The sequence below is a fragment of the Cyrtonyx montezumae genome, unplaced genomic scaffold (assembly GCF_038088225.1).
Source record: "Cyrtonyx montezumae isolate F1298 unplaced genomic scaffold, pur_monq_1.0 scaffold_8, whole genome shotgun sequence".
NCBI lineage: Eukaryota > Metazoa > Chordata > Aves > Galliformes > Odontophoridae > Cyrtonyx > Cyrtonyx montezumae.
Window position 1 is genome coordinate 7,480,879 of NW_027072089.1, and position 27,825 is coordinate 7,508,703.

A 27,825-nucleotide genomic window follows, 5' to 3' on the forward strand; every position below is an offset into this window, starting at 1 on the left:
AGCATGATGAGAAGAAGCTAGTTTCCTTAAAAACAGTAAAAATTTTACTTCGCTCCCTCCACTGTTTCTTCTGTTTGACCCTGCAGTAAAAACACGTATCTGTTCTTCACCAAAATACCGCCTATGTCATCGGCTGTCATTATCACAAATTTAGCCTGTGACTTCATCCCTGGGCCAGACAGGGGAGGGAAATGGGCAGTAAAGGAGAATGGCCTTGATTAAGTACAAATCACTAGAGCAATTAGAGAACGTGATCAGACTGTAAAAACAGAGGGAGTCAGTCATCTCTCAGTCCAGTGCATGCACTGGTTGGTTTTTTTTTGGAGATACAAAAGCCTGTTTCCTGCTTTCTTTTCTCCTACTATAGTTGAGAAAGGTTGGCTAGGCATAAAGAAGAGCTACAGAGGCAAACAGCCTGGCCTTTGTAGACAGATCATGTATCTAATAGCTGTAGCACTGCAACCTGTATTGGAAGGTGGAGAGACACCCATCTGATGCTCACTGAATTCAACAGGACGATACTTCCCTCTCTGCCTCAACTTGAGCAAGCAACCCTAACTTACAGATGTCTCTCTTTATTGTCCGATTCACTGGGGGAACTACTCTTAATGATTCAACTGGCTTCACTTATCACATCAGGCTCTCAATGAGATGTGAATTTCTTGTAGTAATATAGAAGTCTTGCCCATAAAGCTGGAATCATAATTGTACAACAGTTAGCCCTCCAAGTAACTCATTGCAGACCATGCAGTCAGTCATTAAGCAGAGCTGATTTCTGCTGAAAGTATTGTGGAAAAAGGACACATAGTATGGTTAAAAATTATGATAAAAATTAGACTAATGGTGTTCCAGATCAAAGAAGAATGACTGACTGCAGAGGTTGAGACAGAAGCTGAAGAACTGTATGGAGTGGGGGTGTCTTGGAAACATATCTGGACAGATCAGCTTACCATCATCTACTGTCATGTTTTTCAAGATCTGTGTCCTTGGAGTGAAATACAGAAACTGTCCTATCGAGGCAATCCCTGATGCTGCCATTCCCAAGAGCCAGGTATAATACATGATGGGAAGCTACAAAGTTAGCCAACCTCAGGTCCAGTGTCTGCAGTCACATAAGTGCAACTGTGTGTGTTGTCAAGTGATAGGAGTGACCTTATGTGATGGGATGCAAGGCATGTGCTTTGAATTCATACTTTGTAACAGAACCAAGTGTGCTCATCATGTGTCAGAGAATGCTTGCACTGGGGTCATGGACCTATCGCACCAATGGACATACGCCTATATGCCCATACGTGACCAGACTGAATGAATGCACCTTACTAAGATGTTATCCCTTGACAGGATATAACACTTTTTGGGCAAAATTTTGGGTACCATAGATATGAAATCATTATTTTTGTGAAACATTCAACTAGTGCTAACTAGAGTCCTTGTTAAATGATGTAACGATTCAAGGACTCTGTTGCAATGATGCTTATCTCAAAAGAGATGAGAAATAAACACAGTTCCTCAAGAATGTTAAGCTCTGCACTGGCACACAGCTGCTTTCAACTTGTGTGTGTTATGTTACAGATTTTACTTTCTCATATTAGTATTAATCAGGGTCCAGTAATACCTTCCATCTGTGTGTCCCAAAACAGTTGAGAAGTATGTTACCAAAGATTTACACTAGAAGCAGAGGGTAAGTGCTCCATACTTTTAACCAAGGCACAAAATTGCAAAAGTAGGTTACATGACTTCTCCAGTGTCAGGCAGTGTCAGAATGGAAGGTGGAAGATGGTACCTACAAGTTATCCTTCTGCTGTTGCTGCAATGCACACAAGAACAGGCAGAGGGGAGTTGTCTGAATAACGGTTGCTATAACCGGTGCTGATCTCATGGCCCCTTAATCTCAGTGCACAGTGCTCTCAAGAGCTGAACTACAAACATGGACAAATATATGTTCAAGTAGTGAGCACATCTCAGAGAAGTTCTGCAGGTACTGTTGGGAGGATTCCTTGGGGCTGATGAATGCAGAGAATGCTTTTAACAGTGTGCAATTTCAATACAAGAGGGGAATGAGCACTGTGAACTCTTATTCTGCATTTTCAGAAACTTCTTTATGTGAGATTCTTGTCGTGATTCTTTCGGATAGGAAGTGAAGACATGATTTCTTCAGTAATACTCTGCATGACTAACAAAACAATAACAACCCAAATAATACTCTCATGTTCCTTGATTTCAACTTACATTGTTGAAATTCAAACATTTTGTTGCTATGAAATACAAATAAATCATGGGGTTTTCCTTTCACAACTGAGTAAACCAAAGCTAAGGAAGTGCACTTGTTGCAGAACAGAATATCCTTCGCTGACATTATGCAGCTTTCTTTTAGTGGTGACAGGGAAGTTTTATATATAATATGATGAAACATTGAGATACTCTTCACATCCACCCAGAAAATATTTGTCACTGTGCCACTTCCCTACATTATTAGCAATTATAAATGAATCTGCTCAGACATTACCCTGGAGACTGACACTAAAGTCATTGCCTAAAAAGCAGCACAATGAAGATCATTACTGTAATTATCAGCCTAGTTAGGACTATTACTAAAGCCAAAGCATGGGCTGAAATCATTGATAGTTTCTTGACTCACAGGTTCCTGCTCTATGCTACGATATTTTATTTCCCAGCTGTAGGTTACAGATGTATGTATGCCCTGGTACCACAAACAGTTGGTATCATCCTTTTAATATAATGATAAGTCGATTGCTTTAGTTTAAGGACTCACTCAGAAATCTGGTCTAAATTTTGGCTGTATTAAAATATCCTTCCTTTGCCACTTTTATTGTCACTGTAACTGGAGTTTGTGCTTGTCCTATATTGCACACTAGGCAGTGGCTGGTCTCCTCCTGCTGCCAAATGTGTATTGAGAATAGATTTTTCACTGTGTCATTCCAAAATAAATTCTTCCTGAGTCAGCCATAAATTGGTAGATGATTTCCATGGCACTCTGTCTCCATGTTGCTCACCCTACACAGATACAGTGTAGGGCACGATGCCACCCCGCTGCTAAGATATGAAAAAACTACCAGGAATAATTTACAGAGAAATTTAAATTCTGCTGACTTAGGGGAAATAAAATCACTGAAGCATTGAATGATGCTGGCAGGCTTGAAGCCAAAATCACATTTGCTTTTGTTCTGCTCTGACATGGGGTGTAATTGGGTTACAGCTACAACTTTGAAATAATGAAATAATCTTTTTTTTATCTTTTTTTTTTTCCAAGGAAAAGAACACAAAAACATTTATAACAGTGCCCAGTAGAGCATGAACAACACTAATTGTTCATCAAGAATGAAGTAGCTTCCGGATGTTTAAATAGGTAAAGCTCATCTAGAATAAATGCCCCAATAGTATCTTCCAGGCTGCACCTGGGGATCTGCTCCAGGATTCCTGCTGTGAGCTTGGAGCCCCTCCTGCTCTCCTCCTCCTCCGACCTGAGGCCCCTCTGCTCTTCTCCCTCGCTCAGGGCCTCCTTCCCAGCCTGTGGCTGCTGTGACCATGCTGAAATCTGTTTTCCTAGAAAATCTGTCTTACTAGGAAATTCTACAAAGGTGATGACTTAGAATGGATTTTGGGCATGTTCACAAATGTATTTTGGGTTGACTGGTTTGGGGACTCTTGGCTTTGTCAAGTTTCATATATCACCATGCTTTGTCTGAAAGAGCCAAGTCAGATTCAGCTGTACCACCTCTTGGAGCCAATCCATCACAGCAAGTGACAATTTCAGAGGAATTCACTTTGAGATTTACTTGGCTTACCATCTTACCATGAAAGCACTTCTGGTGCTTCACGCAGAGAAACACGGTATTGAAAATGCATTTTTATCAACTGCCTGAGCACTAACATTTTGTTTACAATAAATGAATATGTGTCATAAGGGTACATGATTTATTCCTCAAGCCTACAATGTGCCCTTGGTACTTCAGTCCAACAGATTGAGCTGCTCATCCTGGGCTACCCAATAAGTCTTTTGATAAACTTGGAAGAACTTGCAAAAGGTGTTGAGTTCCTACCTTCCCCTGAGCAACCATAATTTATTAATAAATTAGATCTTCACTGACTATATATTCTTGGGTTTAACATGAAATTAGATATATGGTCATAGCAGCTTATATGTATAGTGGCTGAAAGTCAATAAAGTGCTGTACCCCAAAGAGGGAAAGTCTGAATTTTACTCCACTCAAAATTGCAAACAGCCTGTATTTCCTGATAGCATCAGAGCAGTGACTATTGTAAGAGAGCTAGTAATTGAGGACAGACTTCATCTTTTTGAGTGTTTAAAAGCAAGAAAGCCATATTTTAAAATTAAAAGTAAATAAATATTTAAATTAGTCGAGAAAGGATTCATCTTTTCATCTTGATGCTTTGAAAGTGGTAGCACTTTTTCTCACTAAGGTGAGAAAAGATTTGCTGTGAGAGACATCTTGGCTTTGTGTATATCTACATCTATATTTTTATGTATTCAGTAAGAATGTTTATTTTTTACTAGGACAAACTTTATATCTCTTTGTAGTGTAAAGTACAGTATGTCCTTAGGCTGGGAAGGAGGAAGCAGCAAGATGGAAAAAAAAACAGTGGGCAGTTACAAGATAAATTTCAAAATCTTGTGGCATTGGCAAGCCTTAGAGGCAAAAAGCACTAAATTACCCTTTGTGTGTATCCCAGGAGAATGTTTTCTCCTTTGGTGTGTTGAATCCATGTGTTTGCTCATGTATTAAAATTACTGCTGGGCCTGCAGTATAAAGATAACATACAATGAATCCTAAATACCAGATATAGGTTTATAGCCTGAGATGCTCTCGTGGAGCTGTCATCAGTTCTGGGTAGTGGTTGTGATGTAATGTTTTGTGCTCTGCAGCTTCTGGACAAAGGCAACCACTAAAGGGATTTAGAAAAGCTGACCAACATAAGCTAGGAGACTGTTAGAGAAAACACACAGCAAGTAATGAGGAATTGCCAAGGAGGATAGAAATGGTGCAGAGGGACAAAGCTAAACCTGTGGTTTAAGATCCCCTTGCAAAATTAATCCTGCCTTGTGTCAAAAGCAGTGCTATAGACTGGAACTGATGAGGACTTGGTGGCCGAGGTGACCTAATGCCTAGCTGTCATGGAGGATAAGAGAGGGACCAAGTCAGGGTTTTGAGACAGATGGGAAGTATCATCATTCTTTCACCAAGGTCACAGCTGCCACCATACATAAATTGCTGTACCTCTGTATTCATGGTATCAGAGAGGTGGGCTTACTTCAGTAGGTCAGAGAATGGTAAAGCTCAAAACAGAATGGGGTGACATCCAAAGGTGGCAGTCTTTAATGTGGTCACGGATAATTAAGAGTAACGTATATTTTTCCTCACAGTGAGGTTACCTGTAGATTTCTGCCAGCATACCCTCATCCGCACAGTTGAAGGGGAATCTGCCTGGTCTGAAATGCCACATTGCATGTACTTGAGACATTTTTTTTGCCCCATTCCAGAGGAAAGTTCCCTCCTGGAAGTGGGACAGGCATGCCAGCAGCAGCTCTGGATATCAGGACAACCCTGTGCTGGCAGGCAGCACTTGGGTTACATGGTGCTTGGGAAGGGAGGTAAGAGAGGAATCTGTGCCCTCACCATAGGTACACATAACCTTTACACTGTGATCCACTATCTTTTTCATTGCAGGGTTTAATTTGTGATTAGTGATTTATTTCTGGCACCATTAGAAAATTCAGCAGAGTTGTTGGCTTTGAGATAACATTCAACTCCAATGCCTACTTTTCGCCATGAGGTTTAGCCTCAGACACTGAGGTGATAAACGGTGGAAAGCTGTGGAAGGATTTAATTTAGGCTGTACAAAGAGACAAGTTACTATGTAAAAGCACCTGTATGTGTTTGGTATTGATAGGATTAGCATAAAGTAATTCATATTCCAAGACTGTAACCTAGCTTCAGATTAAATAATATGTTCTGCAAAGGAAATTACTATGTGTTAATAACAGTGAACACTATCTTTCTTTTCTTTCTTTTTTCCTTTTTTTTTCTTTTTTTTTGTATTAGTTTTGAGTACCAGCCACATGCCTCAGGTCTGTCTTGACAAGATATTACACTTCCTTTAATTAAAGTTTTGTTAGTATTTTGTCTCCTTGAAATTTCCAGTAGATATCAACCCTGTAGTCAGTGTACATTTGTATTTTCTGAAGTCTGCCTTTTAGCTGAACTCCAGATTTGTGTTGTGTGCCAGTGTTACTTGCATAACACAGCAGCATTAGTAATGCTCTGACATCACCTAAGAGAATTGTGAGCACATCAGAGTGAATTTCTTGTGTTATTATTCATCCATGTCTAATAGAAACCTTCTTACAGAAATGTTCACAGTAAAGCAATCAGAAATATTGTTCTTTTATGCTGTTTTGGGTGCTGTCTGCAGAGAGACTCAGAATTACAGGAATCAATGGCGCACTGTGAGTCTGTGTTCAGAAACCACTCGTGGTTACATCTCAGCTTTCCATCTGCAAAATTAAATTACTGAGACCTAGTGCTTTAGGAATGCATACAGATGGACATCAAATTGGTAGAAGAAAGACATAAACTTTAAGTGATGTGAGTCAAGCAGATTCTTTGAATTATCTTATCTTGAACTGTGTCACCAGTCTGATGTTCATAAGGCAGAAAAGTGTTCCTGCAGGACTTTTAGCATGTGTTTAGCATTTTTCCTTACAATTTCAGTTCCTCCTTTAGTTTTGTCATTAGTGGGCAAACTTAATAATGGTGGGCAAGATAATGTTCTGTCTCACATTTGTCAGTCTGTGGAATGCAGCAGAATAAGAACCACACAGATGCTTGGTAGAGCTTCATTGACAGTAGGGTTTAAAATTATTTGATCTTTGACATGCAAAGTAAGTGCTTCATTTTTGCACCAATTGTAAAAATTGGTTGCTCATTCTGCATGTAGGCCTGTCTGCTGACCGTCTGTATTTCTTCTGTATTGTACTTCCTTTCTTCTGTCATTACATGAAAGGCTGTAGAGATCTTACCCAACCTAGATTATACTTCTCACCACAAATTTGTGCATTGGATTTACACAGAATCACAGAATTATTTTATAAGAGACCTCTAGAGGTCAATTTCAAATGCCCCTGCTAAGGCAGGTCCCTACAGCAGGTCACAGTGGTTCCAGATGGGTGTTGAATATCTCCCGAGAAGGAGACTCCACAACCTCTCTGGCAGTCTGTTCCAGTGCTCCAACACTCTGACAGTGATGAAGTTCTTTCTTGCATTGGTACGGTACTCCTGTGTTCCAGTTTTTACCTGTGGCCCCTGGTTCCGTTGTTGCTCACCACCAAAAGAGCCTGTCCATGTCAACTTTACTCCTGCACTTTGGGTATTTGGGTATATATATATCTCAATGATGAGATCCTCTTCTAGTCTTCTCTTCTCTAGACTGAAGACCCAACTTATTCGGTCTTTCCTCATATGGAAAATTCTCTGGATCCTTAATCATCTTTGTGGTCCTTCACTGGACTCTTTCTAGAACTTCCTTCTTTTTTGAACTGGGGAGCCCAGAACTGGACAGTACTCCAGATGTGGCCTCATCAGGGCAGAGTAGATGGGGAAGATCACCTCCCTCAACCTGCTGGCCACACTCATTTTACATGTTTTTCTCTGCAGAACTCCAGCAGGTCATCCGCCAACCTTTCCTGATGCACACAGTTATTCTTACACAGGTTTAGGACTCCATACCTGCTTTCGTTGAACTTCATCAGATTCCTCTCTGTCCAGCTCTAAAATCTGTTCAGTCTTGTTGAATGCTAGAACAGCCTTCCAGTATGTCAGCCATTCCTCCCAGCTTTCCATCAACAGCAAACTTGCTGAAGGTGGGCACTAGCCTTTCATCCAAGTCAGTGATGAAGATGTTGAACAAGACTGGATCCAGCACCAACCCCTGGGAACACCTCTAGTTACAGTCCAACCAGACTGTGCCACTGACCACAGCCCTCTGCCAGCCAGTACTTAATCAGCCTCACTGTACACCCATCTATCCTGCACTTTCTAAGCTTTCTTACAGGATGTTTTGGGAGACAGTGACAAAACGCCTTGGTAAAAGTCAGTGTACAAAAAGTACACAACACCCATTTCACTCACTCCATTTAATGTGACTGCAGAGAGACGTGGTAATAAAGATGCCTGAGACATTCTGGCTTTAAGTAATTTTCAGGTCTTCTTAGCAAATGTTTTTTGCATGTGCAACAAGGTGTTCTTAATGAGTGATAATCAGATATTGAAGCCCAGGCCAAAGAGTTACCACTAATTCTCTCTTCTTATTTTGTAACTGTTGTTCAGAGTTTTGTTTCCATTGCATAATTAGATAAAAAAATCCACTTACATGTTTCTCTTGAACATTTCCTTGAAGGTGAATGGAAAGATTTACTTCAGAAATCATTTGCAATTTATTTCTCCTCAGTATGGCTCAGCTTTAAAAACAGTGCAGTCCTAAATCAGTGTTGATGTTTATAGAAAAATTTACCCCATTAATCTGCTGTTGTGTGCCATCGTACAACCCAATGAAATGATTCCCATTTTTCTTATGTATTGAATCACTGAATTCTAATGAAAATAAAGCTTTTCCCAATAGTGTGTGGCCTGTGGTCTCATTTATTCTCAAACCATGGCAAGGACCTCCATCTGTAGCCAGTTAATTTGATCCAGTTTCATTTATCCAAAAGCATTCACAAGCCTCTTATTTTCCTATCATCCTCATATTTAAGGTGAAATATTCTCCCTATTCTCTAAATGTCTATGTTTTATCCTAGAACAGCTGCAGTGTTTCGGTGGTTTTCATTTTGTTTTAAGAAACGGTTAGTGATGACAGAGTAGAAAGAGAGGGGTGAGATTCCTTCTCCTACCAAGGGGCAGTGAAGCATGTGAAATTTTCAACCTTGTCATTAAATGGTTTGGCAATTTTGCCTTCTGAAGACAGCATATTTAAAGTCTACTCATCGGTGACTGAGTGGGAGAAGGAATCTTGTCATTCATGATGGCTGTTAATTCATTTGCCAAATCAAAATTAAGATGAATTTTCACCACTAGCTATACACAGCCATCATCCTTCTTGCCTTTTCAGTGGGTTCCAATGAGATTGCAGTCAGTTTCCACATGACAAACCAAAAATAACCCCAGCATCTGTTAAAAATCTAACTACCCTTAAAGGATTACATCCTAACAAGCTCTGCAGCCTAGTGCAGTTCAACTGATCAATGGGAGGTGAATCATATGCTTTTTTTTTTTTTAAAGAAAAATCTCAATTGGGAAAGAATTGTGTTGTGAACAGGGAACAGTTTAAGGTGTTGTAATATACAGTACAGGTTGAATGGTTGAAATCTTTGTAGGATTAAAGCCCCAGGCCTTCACAACTGCCACTGTAAAATTCAAAACTAATTCTTTTTCCTATTACAACCTTAGTTAAATCCTTCCAAGCCTTTTATTTTTCCACCACATCTCTCCTATTCTGTACATATCTTTAAGTTGGAAAGCACAAGAAAAGTTTAGTATTAGCTAAAGGGCTTCTCAATTTGCCATCCATATTCCGAGCTATTACAATGTGAAGGTTTTCTTTGCAGTAGTAAGATTTCTCTTTAAACTGTTCTTTAAGACTTCTTTCATTCAGCAGAGAAATGGGTGTTCAGAATTGGTGGGGTAAAAATTCTTGAGCTGACAGCAGATACATTGTGGGGAAAATAAAAGACAGAAAATGTGGAAGAAAAGCAGTGGCTTTGAATGCCTGGACGTCAGTGCATAGCAGCAGTATATTTGTGCCCATCTACCCCAAAGAGGGAACACAGTAGACATGAAATGTACATAGGAGAAAGAAGAAATAATCTTTCAACATGGAAATGGCTATGAGCTTTTCTGTGTGATTATCACCGTTTCTCTGGGCTCACTGTCTTTCATCACAGAACTTTTCATTTCTTTATCTCTTGGGCTCATTCTTTGATCTTTCTCTGATCTTTCACTGTTAAAGTCACTGAGAACATTGCCAGCAATTTCTTTAAGCATAAGATCAAGCTCTTACTTTCCTTTCATACTATTTCTTAAGTTTCCCAAATGTTTCTTTCTAGGCTTCATTCCCCAATGAACAGATGTCACTTCTGTCTCTCTCTCTCTCTCTTTTCAATTTTATTTCAAGCATTTGGGGAAATCCTCTTTAAGGTAGGGGTGATGATCAAGTTTGTTCAATTTGCCAGCTCTTGTAAAGTGAACAAATCAATATTGGTATGATATTTAGTTACCAGAAAATAAATTTGGATGCACACGCATAAGCACATGCATAGATAAACCTGTCTGTAAGTAATTGGGTATTCATGTTAAAATAATTAAATCCTTTCTGGTTGCTCACATCTAACCATGTCAACAACTCATGCAGTTAAAGCTGCAAATTATACCTTCTTGATGCTGTAGAGCTGATATATGAAGCAGATATATTTTGGAGTACTACCCACTGGCATGCTATCTACATGTAAAGAGGGAAGAACACTTCTGCAACACTGTCTATAAATATAGAAACCGAAATATAGTCTGGTTCCAAAGTTACATTTGCTTTGAGGTTTTGAGCTTAAATCAGAACTAAAACTGACATAAAAGTTGTTATAATGATTGAATATACTTTCTCAATTTAACATCTTCACAGCCCTATTTAATTTCCTGTAACATTTTTAGTTCACATAAAAATATTCTCCCTATTCATCATAAGATATTTTAATCCTGATAAAGGGGATGAGGGGAGGGGAGAATGGAGCTACCCACGTCTACTTCCTCTCTTTAGTCCTTTACATTTGACACCTTGTGCTCACACATCACTTTCTTACCGATGTCCTGGGAACCAAGGAAAAAATGCTGGGGCAGTGGAACTTTAGGAAATAAAAGATAGAACAAGGAGACAGATGTGCAACTTCTTGCGTTCATGTCATTGGGATGGTCAATGCATATGCTGGAGTTAAACCACTAGAGTCAGGTTCCCGATAAAGATAGGATTCTCCATTTCTTTAGAACAGGCTACAAGGACCAACACCTTCAGGCACAAGCAATCACAAAAAACAGGTGTTTTCTCCAGTCAGTATCTGAGACTATCTACTTATGCACAGTACAACGACGAAGGCATCCCTATAATAAATCTGAAGCATTTTAAAAATTATTTTATTATTTATTTTTGCCCTATTTAAGACAAGGAGTCTCAACTATAATGTACATAAGGAACAATGAGACCTTTGTCAACTGTTGCTATAGCAAACCATTCCTAGAGAAGCCTAAGGAAAAGACAGTGTCTAATGTTCCAGAGGAAAAAGAAAGAAAATATCCAGATCTAAGCTGACACTCACTGGTAGAGAAAAAGTGAAAGAGATATCCACTGGCAGTGAAAGAGATATCCTTTCCTGATGCGAAATGTAATGCTTAACTTAGCTCCTGCAGGGGCTCTCCATGAGCTGTTGCCTCTTTCAGGTCACTGCTGGGGTCCTCCATCACTACATGTGTAGACCTGCTCCTTGTGGTTCAGGGAACTTCTGCACTGCACATAGAGCACCTCCTCTCACCTTGGTGCCTGCAGGTTGTTTATCTCATTTCTCACTCCTCTCTCCCCACCTTGCTGCTGAGCACCATTCTTTCTCAAATCTGCCCTCAGAAAGGCAGAACCACCATCATTCATCAGCTGTTTTGGAGCCAGATGGAACTGTCTGTTATTTAATGTGGAACAGCTTTTGGTCTCTTCTCAAGGAGATCACTCCACAGCCCCCACCCCATACCAAAACCTTGCCCTGAAAACTTACTACACTGGCAGAAAGTGTCTGACATGATGCACTGATATTCTATCAATTAGAAACATTAATTGAAACAATTGTTAAAGTGGACCCAATCTATTTAGCTTGCTGTACCATGAAAACAGGTGGAAAGCATCAGTATCCCTTGATTCCAATCTGTTTTTCACTATTGCTTCTTGTTTCCTCTTTTATCATCTGTCTCACAAAGTTTGGGCCTGTGAAACATCAACTGACCAATAGGAATTGCTATGAAATCAGCCTGTGAAGTCATTGCTGGACCTGGAGCACGTAATGTAAACTATATTTTTGGGATATGCTTTTGGATACTGGAAAGATTCCTGCAGTAATAAAGGATGAAAGAGAATATATGCACTCTGTTAACTAGAGAGATAATATAAACTGTGTCAAAAATACCAAACACATATTTTTGGGAACTGGAGAAAAATGAGTATGTGACAATATCACAGAATCACAGAATGGCCTGGGTTGGAAGGGACCTCAAGGTTGATGTTGTGAATTAAAGCACTGAGACAATGTAGAAAGATGCAACTGAATGTACAAGGTCATTGCTGCAGTATTAAATTCAGCAGTCTCAGTTTCCCAGATACGAGGGAAAGGCTGTTCCTCCTCTTATGAATAGTGTGGCACAAACAGAGCATGAGCCATGTCTTCTGCAAGGATAATGAATTGTAATTCTTGGCCCCCCAAAAATAATAACTCACATGCTCTTATATCATTCTGACCTTCTGTGAAGGAAAGAAGACTGTTATTTGCATGAGGAAGAAGGGAGCATGAGTTCCCTCCAAAGCCCAAAGCATGAAATGTTTCTTAGGCTTCTCCACAAGTTCAATAACAATGCGTGAAGAACTTAATTACTTGCTTTCTATTACAGGCATGTTGAATCATTTGTGTTATATAAACAATATCCACAGTCACATTACAGCTGTTTACCGTACACTTCAAGTAGGCACCTTGAGATACATCTAATAACCTTACAAGCAAGCTGTGTGCAAACGTGCTTATTTTTTTAATGTCACGATGACTGAAATGGTGTTGGAAATTTAATGTGAAGTGCACACCACAAAAACATTTCAAATTTTGTCCTTGTGAGTAATTAACTTTATTAATAGTCAGATTTTCCACAGCACTCTCTGAATTCTAACAGCTTGCAAGCTAGTTGTTACCTGGTCTTACAATTTTGCTGAGTGGGGTGGTAATTGCAGTGCTTCTTTCTTCTACTTTTCTATAACTATAACATTACCTTCATAGAAGAAACTAAGCTTGTATTTTTTAGAAAGAATTGCTTTAATATTTGTCTTGGCCATGGAAAAACACTAGAATGCATGCACCCTAAGGGGCAAAAATAAGAGAGGGAGAAAAATATTTTTAAGAACATTTCATTATCAATTTTAGTTTAATCTCATCCATTTTCAGTCTTGACTTTGGCAAAATATTTGAGTATCAAACATATTATATATCTGGTTACGCTGCTAATATAAAGTATGAAAATGGCCCCCCTTTTTATCTTCCCTGCTATTCAAAACTGTATTTAGATGTTTACCCCCATTTTACTATTCCCAGCATTGCAATAGAATGCTAGGTTTGATTTCTGGCTTGCCATCTGAAATTGTGAGTGAGACTGATCTGACCTAGTCACTTTGGGCACTTTATCCTGATGGAGAAATAGTCACTTCTAACACATCATCTCATCCAAAAACGGATACCTGAAATAGTCTAGATGAGTCATGCTTCTGAGGTCTACAGTTTTCCCCTCTGCTTTAAATGGAGCCAGACACACTGAGGTTGCACTGGCAATGACTGCTGTAGGCTGAGGTGAATCCCAGCCTATATTCCATGTGCATCTGGCCTGATTTTTATTGAATCAAAACGCAAGCAAAAAAGCCTTAAATGGCAAAAGGGAAAGCGGAGCTCTAGCATTCATTGAACCCAGTGAAAAATATCACATTGATTTAAGGCAATTTGATCTGCTCCTCAATAAAGAAATATTGTCCAGTTCATTCCTAAACTTTCATTTCTTGTTTAATTAAACTGAGAACTGCTCTATGTAAAGTCCAGACTTCTAAGCCTCTACAGGACTAGTGTTGCTGGTAAGCAATTTATCCATGTATGATGAGAGCTCTGAGTTACCGGAAAGATTGTTTGATTCATTCGTTACATCTCCCACCCAGGAAAGATTTATTCCTACTGCTCACTAATGGTTTATTTTGTCATGTGTCAAATGTGTGACCCCCATCCCTGGAGATGCCCTGGTGGAAGGAAGATAGTCTGACTTTCCAAAATCTTTAAAGTCTATGTCAACCACCACTGTTGTCTGGAAGGTAAATAAAAAAGCCCAAAACTGACATCAATCCATCTGCAGCATTCTTAGTCTTACTGTGACAACTGTTTAAGTTCAGCAAAAAGGAAAAGCTCTGTGTGTTTGATGAAAACTCCCTCTGTCATCTCAGTATTTGGAACCAGCAGAGGCCTTGTAAGCTGAGAGTGTACATCAGCATTGTTGCTTTCTGCTTCAGGCTCTCTTCTTTTGTTCACCTACACAGGATGAGACTCAAGTTTTCATTAAGATACTAAATTTAGGAATCAAATATTTGTGTTCAAATAACTACAGTCCTAGTAAATATAAACATTAGTTGTTAATGAATATTAGTTATTGGAGTCAGTGGACTCAGAGGGCAGTTCAGCTCACTGAATGAGCTCTATTGGCTACTGATGGTCAAGTCTGTCATTCTTTACCAGAAAATGGATTTAACTCTCCAGTCTTACACATTTATTATAACACTGACATTCCAGCCCCTCTCTGCATTGGTCCCACAGCTGAAGGAGGTGGGAAAGCTCACGTTAGGAAAGGGGAATTTCTATTCACTTGGATGTTGAATAAGAACAGAAAAGTAATGTCAAGGCTGTGTCACACTGTGCCCAGCAGTTCCCCTTTACAGAGGACCTTCCTTCAGTCAAACCAGATGTTCCATTTAAGAGAGAACTGAATGAAGATTGATCTTTGAGGTTATAAACATGTGAGTCTCAATAGAGCTGCTTAGTGCAGACCTAACTGCTTTACTAGACTGAATTCTGCGTGCAGAACTTCTCATTACAGCAAATTGGGTTTTATTTTTCTGAATGTACTTACATATGCTAAATTCTGTTCTGTTTCAGATGACTTCACTAAATAGAACTCTTTCTTTGGAGAAAAACAAATAAAAATGTTCCCTTCCATATTGCCACTTCTTTTTTTTTTTTTTTCTGAAGGTTTGATAGGATTGTCTGTATTTGAAACTGTCAGGTTAAACAGGGATAATGTAATCTGAGACATTAACAAGTCAGTTGAGCAAAAGGGCCATCATATTTAACAACATAGTTACAGATGCTGGTGAAACACTTCAAGAATAAAATTGGTCAGGTCTGGAAAAGGCTGATAACCTCCTCCAAAGACTTCATCTTCAGACTTCAAATGAAATATCACATGCTTACAGATGATCATTCTGAATTTTGAATGCTGATTAATTGCTTATGGTAATTAAAAGCAGCAAAAATAGTTTAAAACAGCATCAAATTTACATAGGTACAAATACCATGAGCAATTGCTTGGTTTTATAAATCAGTAATGATGATACAGTGACCTCTATGGTGCTAATCCAGAGTTCACCTTCAAGGAGGACGTGATTCATTTGCCATGCAAAAACAACTTATAATTTACTAACGAACTTGAACTAGAGGTGAAAACGAAACACATATAACTCATCAGCTCTCTGTGCTTCAGCTGTTCCTGTGTTGACCTTAGTGGTTGTGCCACCATAGGTTTTCAACCTCTGGGAGTTGCACACACTTTAATGATCTTTCCTTTGAAGGTACAGATCCTGTAGAAATACCACATGACACAGCCTCTGTAGGCCCCTTTACTGAATCACTTTAAAGTTATTGATATACATTACCAACACACTCATTAGTTCAAAGATGAAACATTGGCAAATCACAATTATAAAGGATTTGCCTCTAAGCAGGTGAACGTAACCCTCACATTTCTCTCCAGACCACATATATTTCCATGTGTTGAAGCATCAAGACATCAGCTGACTTACAGTTGAATCCATTTTCTATCCCTCTTCTTTCTTCTCAAGCAACATAAAAAAAAATCCTTGCAGTGTTTATATATAACTGGGAGATAATGTATTTTTAAATGTGGGTAGGTATTAAAAGGCATACGACCTTGCAGTCTTGACTGGTGTGAAGCTGGGTAACAAGGAATGGTTTCATTTCTGCACAGTAAGAAAGGTATGGCCAGCTAGGGTCAGTGTAATAAGACCACACTGCTCATATCAAAGTCCACAAAGCATTGCTTAGTGCCAAGATCACAATCTTGAGTTCTGACCTGATGCTCTCAGTGGCTAAAATGGCTCTCCCAAAAAGAAAGAGCACTAAGCCTTCAATTATTGCACCCAGTGTGCTTTGAGACATTGCAGAGGATCTTTGGTATGCACACAGGGCTGGAAAATATAGAACAGAATCAATCAGGCATGATGTAGAGCTGCACAAGGATGCCCATGGTTAGCTGATAGAAGTCCATGCCTTGGGTGGGACTCTGAATGAGATAGGACACCTATGCTGAAATATTTACAAATGGCTGTTATCGTACGGCATTTCAAAATACAGAGACATCCACAGTTATTCTGTAGAAAAGGATCTTCAAGGACATTCTGCTTTCAGTACTCTATGGCCTTCCCCTTGCCTCCAGTTAATGCTGGACTGGCAGTGGGCCAGAGTTGTGAAGCCTTGCTGCCCAATGGATCATCAGTGCCAAAGTACAGTATGCTTATCTATGGAGCATAGATAAGAAAAGGCTTATATCAACAGCATCAATTAAGATTGGAATCAAAATTGGGCTTGATTTGCAGTGGTTTGTTTATGTTCATTATTTCTTTTATGTTAATTTTTTAATCCAAAGTAAACATTCCTCCACAGCACCACCTTTTGTTGGATCCGTAGCTGCTGTATCTTGAGTTTTTCCCTTGCATCTTCTAGCACAGATACTTTCTTCTTTTTCTCTTTCTCTTTTCTCCCCGTGAACAAAGTGAGAACAGCTCATCTGCAAGCTCATCTACTTTGCATTCCACAATTTAATAAATCCTTTCCCCACTGATTGATATGGACTCATTTTGCAGTACCATGGATTTGTGAATTGAACATAGATCAGTTGGGGAAAACACAACAACAATATCACTTGTAATAGAAAACCCACCAAAATGTTAACTGGTCCTGGAGTGTGCTGGCAATGTTTCTGTGGGATTAAGATCATGTGTAGCCATGCTCCTTTTTCATACTTAGTTGCATATCTTTAACTATCCAAGAATGTCCACTAGGAATGCCACAACATAACTTTTCTTATGAATGTCCTACTCCAGGGAAAAACTGAGTTCACTGCATCGAGAGCTCATGTTCACACATTGAGCTGAGTGTGTGGTGAAGACTGAGATGACACAAAGAAGAGATCAAATTAGAAGCTGCCTTTTCATTTGATGACCCTACATAACTGAAAGTGTTAGATTAGGTTGGAAGTATTGACTTTATCTAAAAAAGCACGCTCTTTTGCAATGTATTTTCTAAAATAGAAAGAGAAAGTCAGAGCTCCAAAATGGGCCAAAGTAGAAAGAGTAAAGGGTAAAGATTATCTTTTCACCTCACTCTAATTATCAGACTAGCTGACAAATCTTTTATCACTCCCCGCCTAGAAACCCTGTATTAGAGACTAAAGAGAGCATACAGAATGGTACATTCTTGGTGTTAGAAATTCACTCCTAGATATATTGCTTGTGGAAAACAATATATTTGTCATGAGTGCCTGTTAGAAAAGGGAATTTGGTCAAGTGGAAGAAAGGATGGGTAGATTATTTTACTATTTGTTTTCTTTTGTCTTCTACCGTCTTTTGATTTTCAGTGATATCAAGTGGGAACACAGAAAATAACACAGGAGTGTGTACAGTCAATGCAGTGGGCTCACAAATTTCTCCACTATCGTGTTATTTGAAGCTCACTAAAAAATCACTGGGAGTGTATAACATTCCTTTCTTCATTTCTAAAAAAATTGGAAGAGTTGGTGAGGTACAGGTGCCTGCCTATCTGAGAAATGCTAGCTCTTGGGTATCACAGTTTGTTGCTTTTGGAATCAGTCTACTTGATCTTCATCTTTCTGGACACAACAGCACTGATGAGGTTTAGAAAGGCACTTTCCTGGAAATTCCAGCTAAGGATGTGTAACTGTTGACATGGATGATTAATGTTCTTACCTCAGATTCTTTATATACTATAAATTCACTTTACTTTGTTACAGAAGACTGGGTACTTGATAGCTGAATTTAGGGCTGACTTTCAAATGTTTCACACTCCTGTTTCACAAAATTTCGCTGAAACCGATGTATAAATCTTAAAGTTTACTTTCAAATGATTGTATACGAATTTGTTAATGTCATTTGAATAATGTTTTAACCATTTCTGAAACCAGTTTGATTTGCTGTTATTGCAGCTGGGGCTGCTGGGTAATGCGGTTTGAATCTGTGGTGTTCCTGCTTTGCTGTGCTCCGTGGCCTGCTGTGCTTCATGGTCTGTGTGTGTCAACTCAATTAGCAGCGTGCTGCTAGAGAGAGATAAGCCCATGGACAAGCATACTAGTCATGGCAGATAAAAGGCCCAGACAACAGTACAGTTCAGTGTCATTGCTTGTTATAAAAACAGATTGTAAAGCCACTAACAGAGCAATTCAGAATTTAGTTGCAACAGTTAGAGGTTTTTCCATCTTTATTCAGTCCCTAGGAGGACTGGAGATGTCTGTCTCCTCAATAGCTAGTGCTGTTACTGCTTTGCTTTTACTTCTGCAATCTGCCCCAAATCGCTAGTGTTAAGATACCCAGCTTTTTCTTGTATCCTACGTATGCTAGAACCTTCTGACATGTATAATACTTGTCTCAAAGAAAAGACAAGCTAGGAATGGATTTTTTGTGGATGATTCTTGTTTTCCAAGCTGAGAACAATCTGACAGGATTTTCTCAGGCTTTGTATTTTGCACTTGTGCAAAATATGACAACCCATTGTTCTGAAATATCTTACAGAGCAGAAGATCCACAGTGGTGGTGTTCATTGTATCTGACATTGCTTACTCAAGGTATTTTGCGTTGGCATGACAAACTCTTTAAGGAAGCTGTCAAAGGTGATTTAAAAGGGTGAATTAAGAAGGGGAATTATAGCAAAATGTTTTATCACTGTACTTGAAGAAAAGGCAACAAGAGGACAAGGCCTTAACCAGACTTTTGGCTTGTACATGGAAGAAAGAAGGAATTATATGATTTACAAGCTTTTCTTTAGAGTCTTAAATGCATTGCTATGAAGCATAACTTTCCTTTCCCAGATTTTCCTTTTTTAGAAGCTTTCCAATCTTAGGGAAACTGCATTAAGGCCTATTCTGAATAATTCCTGCCAGTGCAGAGCCTATGGGCACAAAAGAGCATTTTGGCATGAGTATGGCTGAGTCTTCTACCAATAGTAGTCCTCACTTATATTACCAATGGACTGGAGTCATTCTGGGCTACCACTTCATTGCTGGATATGCTAGCCTGTCACTGAGACTAAGAACCCATTGCGGATTTCTCCTTACTTCTTTCAGGGTTTCCTCTAGCTTCAAGTGGAGATTCTTCCTCTGTCTCTGCCACTGCAGTGGAGCAAGAGTGCAGTTCAACTTGTTGAATGTGGCATTTTCACCGTGCTCTTGCTGTATAGTGGCACTGGGCCAAGGACTCAAGCAGAGAGCTGTGAACATGAATGTGTATTCAGCAGAATTTGTTGACACAGTGAAAGAGAAATGCAAGAGTTACAAGAAGTAAAATATCAAATAGTGTGTGATCAAATAGTGTGTGTTTTGAGCCCTGAGAAAGTCAGGTATCCATTCTCCTCTCTGAAGAGTTGTTCTCAAATATTTGGTAATGACGTCTTTCTTTCTAGTATTAAACATCCCAGCTCAAGCCTCTTAATTAGCAACCCTAAAACGATCAGTGCAAGATACTGCAGATGCACTGTGAAAACTGAAATTTGGATGCAGAGAAGAAGGTGGTGGGTAGGAATAAGAAGCAACTGAAAGAGATGTGAGAAAAGATCCAATTTTAATCTTTATGGGTCAAAGCCAATAATTGAAAGAAAAAAAAGGCTGTTCCAATATGAAGTTTTGGAAAGCTTGTGAGAACCCGATTCCCTGATTTTAAGATCATGTTGTATCGGGAACTGAACATCAAAAAAATTAAGCAAAACTTCATTATATTTTCCTAATTTAATCTTAGATAACTATATTAGCACTTACCAGGTGGTAGAACAGAATTAAACTAGATTGCAAGTTTTAAGGAAAACAAGAGAGGACTAAATGAAGCGAAGCAGAAAAATCTCAGATTTAATGGGAGATTTGGAGAGAGAGGAAATTCCAATGGACATGCAAGAAAAGACAGTGCAGATATGAAAGTGAATACAAGTCTGTGCACTGCTTGAACAAGAGGTGATATCTTCATAGTAAGTATGTAAGAATCTGTCCTGCCCAGACCTTGGGTTATGATCTCGTAAGTGTGATCCTGGACCAGATGTAGCTGTGATACCAAAGTTGCAGCAGAGGATTTCAGAGAAACCTGGTCTTGTAAGAAGTGAGTTGGTAAAGCTGATAGGATAATTCTTTCAGTAGTAAAATCATATGAACATTTTTTATTAAATCCAAAACTGGGATGAATATAAGAGGTGGCATTCAAATGATTTATGCAGTAAGCAGTTCCATAGAATAGAATAGAAATGAAAGAGGAGAGGAGAGGAGAGGAGAGGAGAGGAGAGGAGAGGAGAGGAGAGGAGAGGAGAGGAGAGGAGAGGAGAGGAGAGGAGAGGAGAGGAGAGGAGAGGAGAGGAGAGGAGAGGAGAGGAGAGGAGAGGAGAGGAGAGGAGAGGAGAGGAGAGGAGAGGAGAGGAGAGGAGAGGAGAGGAGAGGAGAGGAGAGGAGAGGAGAGGAGAGGAGAGGAGAGGAGAGGAGAGGAGAGGAGAGGAGAGGAGAGGAGAGGAGAGGAGAGGAGAGGAAAAAAATGAGGAAAAATGGAGAGGAAAAAAGAGGAAAAGAGGAGAGGAAAAAAAGAGGAAAGAGGAGAAAAGAGGAGAAAGAAGAGAGAGAGGAGAGGAGAGGAGAGATGGGAAGGACTTTCAAAAATCATCAAGTCCAACTGCCTGACTGCTTTAGGGCTAACCAAAAGTTAAAGTAACAGGTATGGGTCATCAACCACTTCTCTAGGAAGCTTTTTTGACTATCTGACCCCGAGTCATTACAGGATTTTCTTTCAGATACAGAGAATACATTGTCTCTGTAGGTGCTTCTTACCAGCTTGAGCTGTCTACTTCAAGTTAACAAGAGTTGAACACTAGGAGAGGATGTTCCTCTCTATTAACTCTAAGTCTACTTGGGGTATATGATCACATATGTCCACAGTGCGCCCTAAAACACATCACACTATAGGAGAGCATACAATAGAAGATCAAGACTCCATCAGTGTAACTGCTAGCTTGATTAACGTGTTGTAGAAAAGAGCTATACATAAATCAAGCATACTGTATATAAATGCATGCTCAAAAAAGTTTTGCAGACAGATTGTGTTGTAAAGAAAAAAATCTTCACATAGGACAAAAAAAAATGACAAAATGATGGCAGATGCAAACATTGTTTGACCTGCATGTGATGTTTCTGATCCTCGTGACAGCTTCAAAAGAACTGCTATGCTTTGGAATAAATTATAGGCAAACCACTATGCGATCTGTTCCTAAAATTCAAAGGAAGAGGTGCTGAATGGGATACATGACAAGCACCTATGTATAGAAAAAATATAAAAGATCTCAGCTATATTAGCATCATTTTGGTTCATAGGAAAGCAGATAAAGAAGAAATGCTTAAAGAATCTGAAACATTAAAATAAATCAGAATTTATCAGCAAAACAATACATGATGTTCATCCAGGAAGAATTAATTTCATAATCTAGCATGTCCATAAATTATTTTTTCATTTCTGGAAAAAGTATATATTGGTCTTGGAAGATTATTTTTAATACTCCAAAATAGTATGATTTGAAAATATAAATGTTAAATGTGATTCCCAACAGCAAGAAAATTTATTACTTAGAATAGCAATATTAGTTGTGACAGTGACAAAAGAACACTGCCATTTGGTGGTCTGTAAATTACACATCCATCAAAATAACCAAGGTTTTAGGAATAATACTGCAAATATGTACAACTTACTGGGCCATCAAACATTACATGAAATGATAGCAAGGTTAATTTTAAAAACTGCGGAGGTGAATTCAAATCCTTATTTGGCATATCTGAATTCGTCTAGAGGTGCAGACTGCCACCTGCTGAGACACTGCTGTTAGAAAGTCTGGGCTTCAGAGGGCTCAATTTTTATGATTAGACCTTGATTTTTATGCTAGTTCTTTCTTCTAACCTTCAGTGCTCTTGTCTTTTGATAGCATCACTATAACTGTGTGTAAATTTCAGATGCTCCCTCCACTGATTCCCCATTTTGCCTCTCCTCTCACAATCCCCTGTAATTTCAGCACCCTGAGTCACCTGTTACGATTTTACAGTCAGTCTCAACCACTAGACCCACACTTCAGCTTTAAAAGATGAAATTAGAAAACAGAAAACTCGGGTTCTGTCCTGTTGCTGTGCGTCAACGCAGACTGAGCAATGGTCAAGCAAGTTCAAGACTTTCAGATTGTTTAGCAACCATATAGGCAAAATGATGGGTGTGGGTGACACTCTTGATGAATATGTACCTTGTTGTCATCTTTGCTGAACCAAATGGGGGGATTGATGAAAAAAACACGATACCTTTGTAGCATCCTCTATAGAAAGAGGACTTGAGAAGACTTCCGGTCTTTGCAAACACCAGGATTGGAAAGAAACAGAATAGAAACTGGTGGGTTGCATGGCATAAAGAGAGATTAAAATTCACGGAGTGCTCTGAACACGGTCATCATTTCAGATGCTAAATGAGGATTGCTGAGATGTGATTTGATTAACTTGCAGCGGGTGTTTATCCTTCGGAAGCAGGGTGGTAGAAGGAAATCTGATGCTTCCAAGACAGATTGTATTTACGTGTTTCAGCACAGGCTTTTCATCACTGTGCACCCCAGATTACTATAGAAGGAGCAGCCTGGCTATGTGGGATGTGCATTTTGGGGGGGATTTTGGTTTCTGCTCAGGAGTCAAACCTCAAAAGGCAATTTTCTGGACTACATGCACATAATTCTTAAAGCTACTGGTTCAAACCATGTTCCCTGCTGGGATTAAAATCATTCTTGGTGACTTATGATCTCCAGTCTCACCCTCCCACCCTCTTTTTCCTTTTCTGTCTTCCACGATCTGTTATTTTTGCAGGTGGGCTCCTGCTTGGAGGAGCGTGGGCTGTGCTGCAGAGCAATCAAGCAAGAAGCACCCCTTGCCCATTTGTGCCAATATGTGTTTAGTTGTTAGTGAACAAGGAAAAGCTTTTTCACTGCAGTGGGACTCATTTTCTTGCATATCAAATACACCTGAACACCACCTACAATTCGTTTGTTTCACGTGGAAGGAAAACAGGATTGAGCAGGATTCTTCTGCTCTGTGGAGTGCTGGTACCCTCTAGTGGTAAAACTGCACTCGTTTTTAGGCTACTGAGTTTCTGTCTTTTTGAACAAAAATCTGCACATTATCTTTATATGACAGTGCCATACTGTTTCATTATACAGTGAATTCATGCCTTAAGTTTAAGTAGCTGATAATGTAATTTCCTTGGACTGTTTTCAGTGTGATTCACCTCTCATTAAATCATTTAAATGGTACTGTGTGCTGGTAGGTAACTGAATTTCCACACGGCGTAAAGAGACAACTTCAGTGGAAATCACCAGGTAGCTAAAGCTCAAGCACTTAACTGGAGAACTAGTGATGGTGCCACTGTACTGGCTGTAATTTGGTAAATCGTAGTTTATAGCTGATTGAAGGAATCACATTGTCTTGGTTGAGTTAGCATCATTTTGCTCATGGAGGTGCAGGAACTGTGAGTCTTGAGTAACTAGTGGGCTACTGGCCTTATAACTGCAAGATGGGGACAGCAAAGTATTGTGTGACAAAACTAGCTTGAGGGCATGGCAAGAACTGCACAAAGGTACTGAATTAACTGCCTGCTGTCCTGACTGTAGCATGCATGTGGTTAAAGGTTGATGGCAAAAGACATGTTCTGGAGCCAAAGGCTGTTTCCTATCAGCCACATAACCCTTCTCTAGAGCATGGCTGGTGAGTGGAAGAAGGAGAAATTTGTCAATGATGTCCAGAGTCAGAATGAGCAAATCCATGTATATGTGTTCTAACCTTTCTCAGAAAGGCTGATCTGAAATTTTCCAGGCTATTATACTGGCATAGAAAACTTCAGTGTGAGCAGCCCTCAAGGCCAGAAAAGCTACAGCATCATAAGCCTTCAGTGTTTGCTGGGATTGTTTGTTTCAGTGTTGTTCATTCCTTGCATGAAGGTGTCATCAGGGTATTTTCTCTTAGCCCCATGTTTTCCCATACACAAAAGAAACAAATGCCCAGCATGGGTTAGAGGAAACACATATCCAAGCTAAGCCACTGTCGTCATCATTCTCCCTGCATACTCATGTAGACAGGACTCTGTCCATTTCACCGAGTGAAACAAAGTGCTACTTTACTCTGCAAGACATGAAATGGCACTTCAGGTATCAGGGTGAAGTTCAGAACAGGAATTACACAGTTCAAGCCTTAACAAGTTGTTTTTATTTTTATTTTTATTTTTTTTAATTTTTTCTCCTGGGTGATTTCAGTGTTTAATGCCCATCATTTCTTTGATGTGTCCTAGCAAAAGATCTGGAGCTTTCAGGGAGACATCCTTCCCATTTATTCACTGAGCTGTGAATTATTTCTATGGCCTCCTGCCCCTCTGTTCCTGTGGATCAGATCTGGGAGCACATTCAGAATTTCCATGAATTGGGTACATAAAGTACTAGAATATGAGCTCAGCCTACTCTGCTTCACAGAAATCACTTACAAGACTTCCTTGATTTTTCCTACCTCTTTATCTATAGACGATTTTTAATAGTTTGAACCTGGGAATAGTTTTATAAAGCAGATGAATGTGACTTTAGATTGGACTGAACTGGATTTACCAGCTGCGGGAATTAAATTTTCTGTCACATCTATGAGTTCTGGGGCTTCACAGACAATAGCACAGAGGCAGTGATTTATCACATACTGTGTTTATTGGAGAGTAGAACTTTACCCTTTCTGTTGTCTCTCTTTCAAGCTTTTTCATCTTTTCATCTGCATAGAAATGAGTGCAAAAAGAGAAGTGAAAAAAATTAAAGAAGAAAAGCAGTATGGTTTTCAAGGGAGAGTTTGTCCCGATGCTGCAATGTATTGAAGCATTTACAGTTTCTCTGGTCTCAGTATGTGCCAAGTATTTCACTGCAATCACAGTGTCTTTTTATGATGCACACAGAACATCAGCTTGGAGTAGACCTCTTGAGCATTACATATCTCATAAATCCCTTCCCGTCATGTGATACTATGTATTTTCTTCCTGAAGAATGCAATGGTGTTAATTAAGATATATTTATCTTGGAGTTGTCTGGATTTAGGTTCTTGTTGACTTCCAAGTCCTCCTTGGTCTTCCTGAGAGTCCACTCCATTGTTAACCAATAGGAAGTACCTACCTCCTGTAACTAAGCAAGCAGTATCTCCCATTCACATACAGAGCAGTAACGTTTCCTTGGCTTCTTCTTTTTGTTTCACTCCAGGTTTCTGATTGTTTTGGGGTGTTTGATCTTAGCTGTCCTGACAACTTTCAAGGAGTATGAAACTGTTTCGGGTGACTGGCTTCTCTTGCTGGTAAGTAGTCTGTGGCCAGTGTGTCACCTTGCCAATGTCCCTGAATAGAAACCAGCTCCATCAGCAGTGATGGAAACTTGCCTTGCATGCAGTTTCTTCTGCTGGTCCTGGGTCAGTGACTGTGCTTTTACACACTTTAGAGTCCCCAGTCCATTGCCAACATCAACTAAGTATAAAGGAAGAAAAAAAGACTAGTAGCCTGAGGTAATTAAATAGTGTGCTTTTAATATTACCCCAGCAGTTCTCTCTCTGAAATACCAGTAAATGTCCTATTGTCCAGACCAGAACTCAACACTTTTGAAAACTTAATTTTTGACGATCTCTCAATAATTTTGAATTATTCCATAATATTATTCTATTCCAAGCACTTTTTTAAAGGAAGGTCCTTAGAATTGGGCTCAAACTTGTGTCAGATAGTAGCATAATTGAAACTGTTCAAGCAACGTCTCTGTCCATGAAAAAGAGAAATGTATTTGGAGAAAATATATTCCTTTCTCTGAGTTTCCAGCATGCTTATTTTATCAATGGTAAATTCATAATCACGAATATTTCTCTAGGACTCACATTCGACAGAAGTCAAATTTGACATACTGACCATATTATGAAAATGACCCCAACTTCCTCTTTTTCCAGTTGTCATGAAATAGAAAGTGGTCTGTCTCACTAACCCCAGTCCTGTGGAAAAGCAATTCTAGGAGAACCACCCAGTACTTCTAGAATCTCAATTTCTATTTCCCTTTATACACTAGAGGCAAGTAGATGTGGACAATAATTAAATACCAAGAGGCTTAGAAGGTGATTACTCCTTGCAAGTTTCTTCTTAAAAAAACAGATGTATGAAAGCACCTTAATCTGCTAGGGAATCTGAATCTCACTCTTGGTCCCTGTTACCCTGCTCTGAGCCATATGTTCACATTTGAGAAAGCCTTCTCCTGTATCTACTTTCACATGGCTCTCAGCAGTTTTCAGAAGTGGACAGCAGCTCGGGGTATAAGTATTAGGGAAAATCCCTTTTTTCTCTGTGTCTCTTATTTCCAGAGGCCCCATTATGCTCTTGTCCCATCTCCTTCAATATCCTCAGAGAATTTCTCTTGTCCTTATTATTATTGCCTTTATACATATGCCTTAAGTATTACTGTATGAATACACTTGCTCCTGTGTAGAGTAAATAACTCCTAATGACGATACTCCACCAGGGAATAGTATAGAAGATGGTATATTTTAAGTAGTTCTATACAAACAGTTATACAGGTAATACAAAAGAGAAGATGGCTCACCTTTAAGATGACAAGGCTCGCAGAGGACTCCACATGGGAGGGATCTCCAAGAAGAGATCCTTCCCTGGTGGTGGTCAGCCCTTAAATGGGGTTTGAGAGAGGAGGAACTAGGCTCCACCCCTTCCACCCACACAGGTATATCACCTTCACCTGTGCCCCCATGGCTGACTTGGTGCTCACCTCAGGTGACCAATCAGTGGTTCAGGCCGTGATTCAGCAGTTCCCATACACTCCACCCCTTCACGACATGAACCACTGATCAAGTAACCATAAGGTGAGTTCCCCTTGATACAGAGACCCAATACATCGCGACGCTTACATAATTGCCCGTCGCAACGCATGCTGATGTAATCTGATATGAGTGATGATCGGCGCATCCGTCGAACTCTTCTTTGGGCCAGTGCTCGGTGGTATCTACTGGAAGCATGTAATCATACAGTGCAGGTCCATCTTACGTGTCATCAGTCCCGGTTAGACCATCACCAGATGCTTCACATGGTCTTATAACAACTCTGGAACACTGCAGTATTGTTTTGATTCCTTCTGGTGATTCATAGACTTATGGGGAGTAATACAAGTGTTTTAGAGGTACCAAGAGGGGAAGATCCGCTTTCCAGGGCAAGATACAGGCCGTATTCCTGTCTTGGGTTAACACTTCAGCTTGTACAGGGGCACGCCCTGGTCGCCTGTACCAAACCCTTTGACCCGATGTCTGTGGCTGTACGACTATATCAGGCACCAAAGGGGGTGTCCTG

The 27,825-nt window shown here is 39.7% G+C and overlaps 1 protein-coding gene across 1 annotated transcript in view; it reads left to right on the plus strand.

The window, feature by feature from the left end:
* Positions 1–27,825, plus strand: part of KCNQ3 (potassium voltage-gated channel subfamily Q member 3) — a 190,430-nt gene that overhangs the window by 128,634 nt on the left and 33,971 nt on the right. Inside the window, exon 2 of the mRNA XM_065753581.1 lies at positions 25,703–25,793. Within this exon, the coding sequence (XP_065609653.1) occupies positions 25,703–25,793 (91 nt within the window). The remainder of the gene's footprint in view (positions 1–25,702; positions 25,794–27,825) is intronic.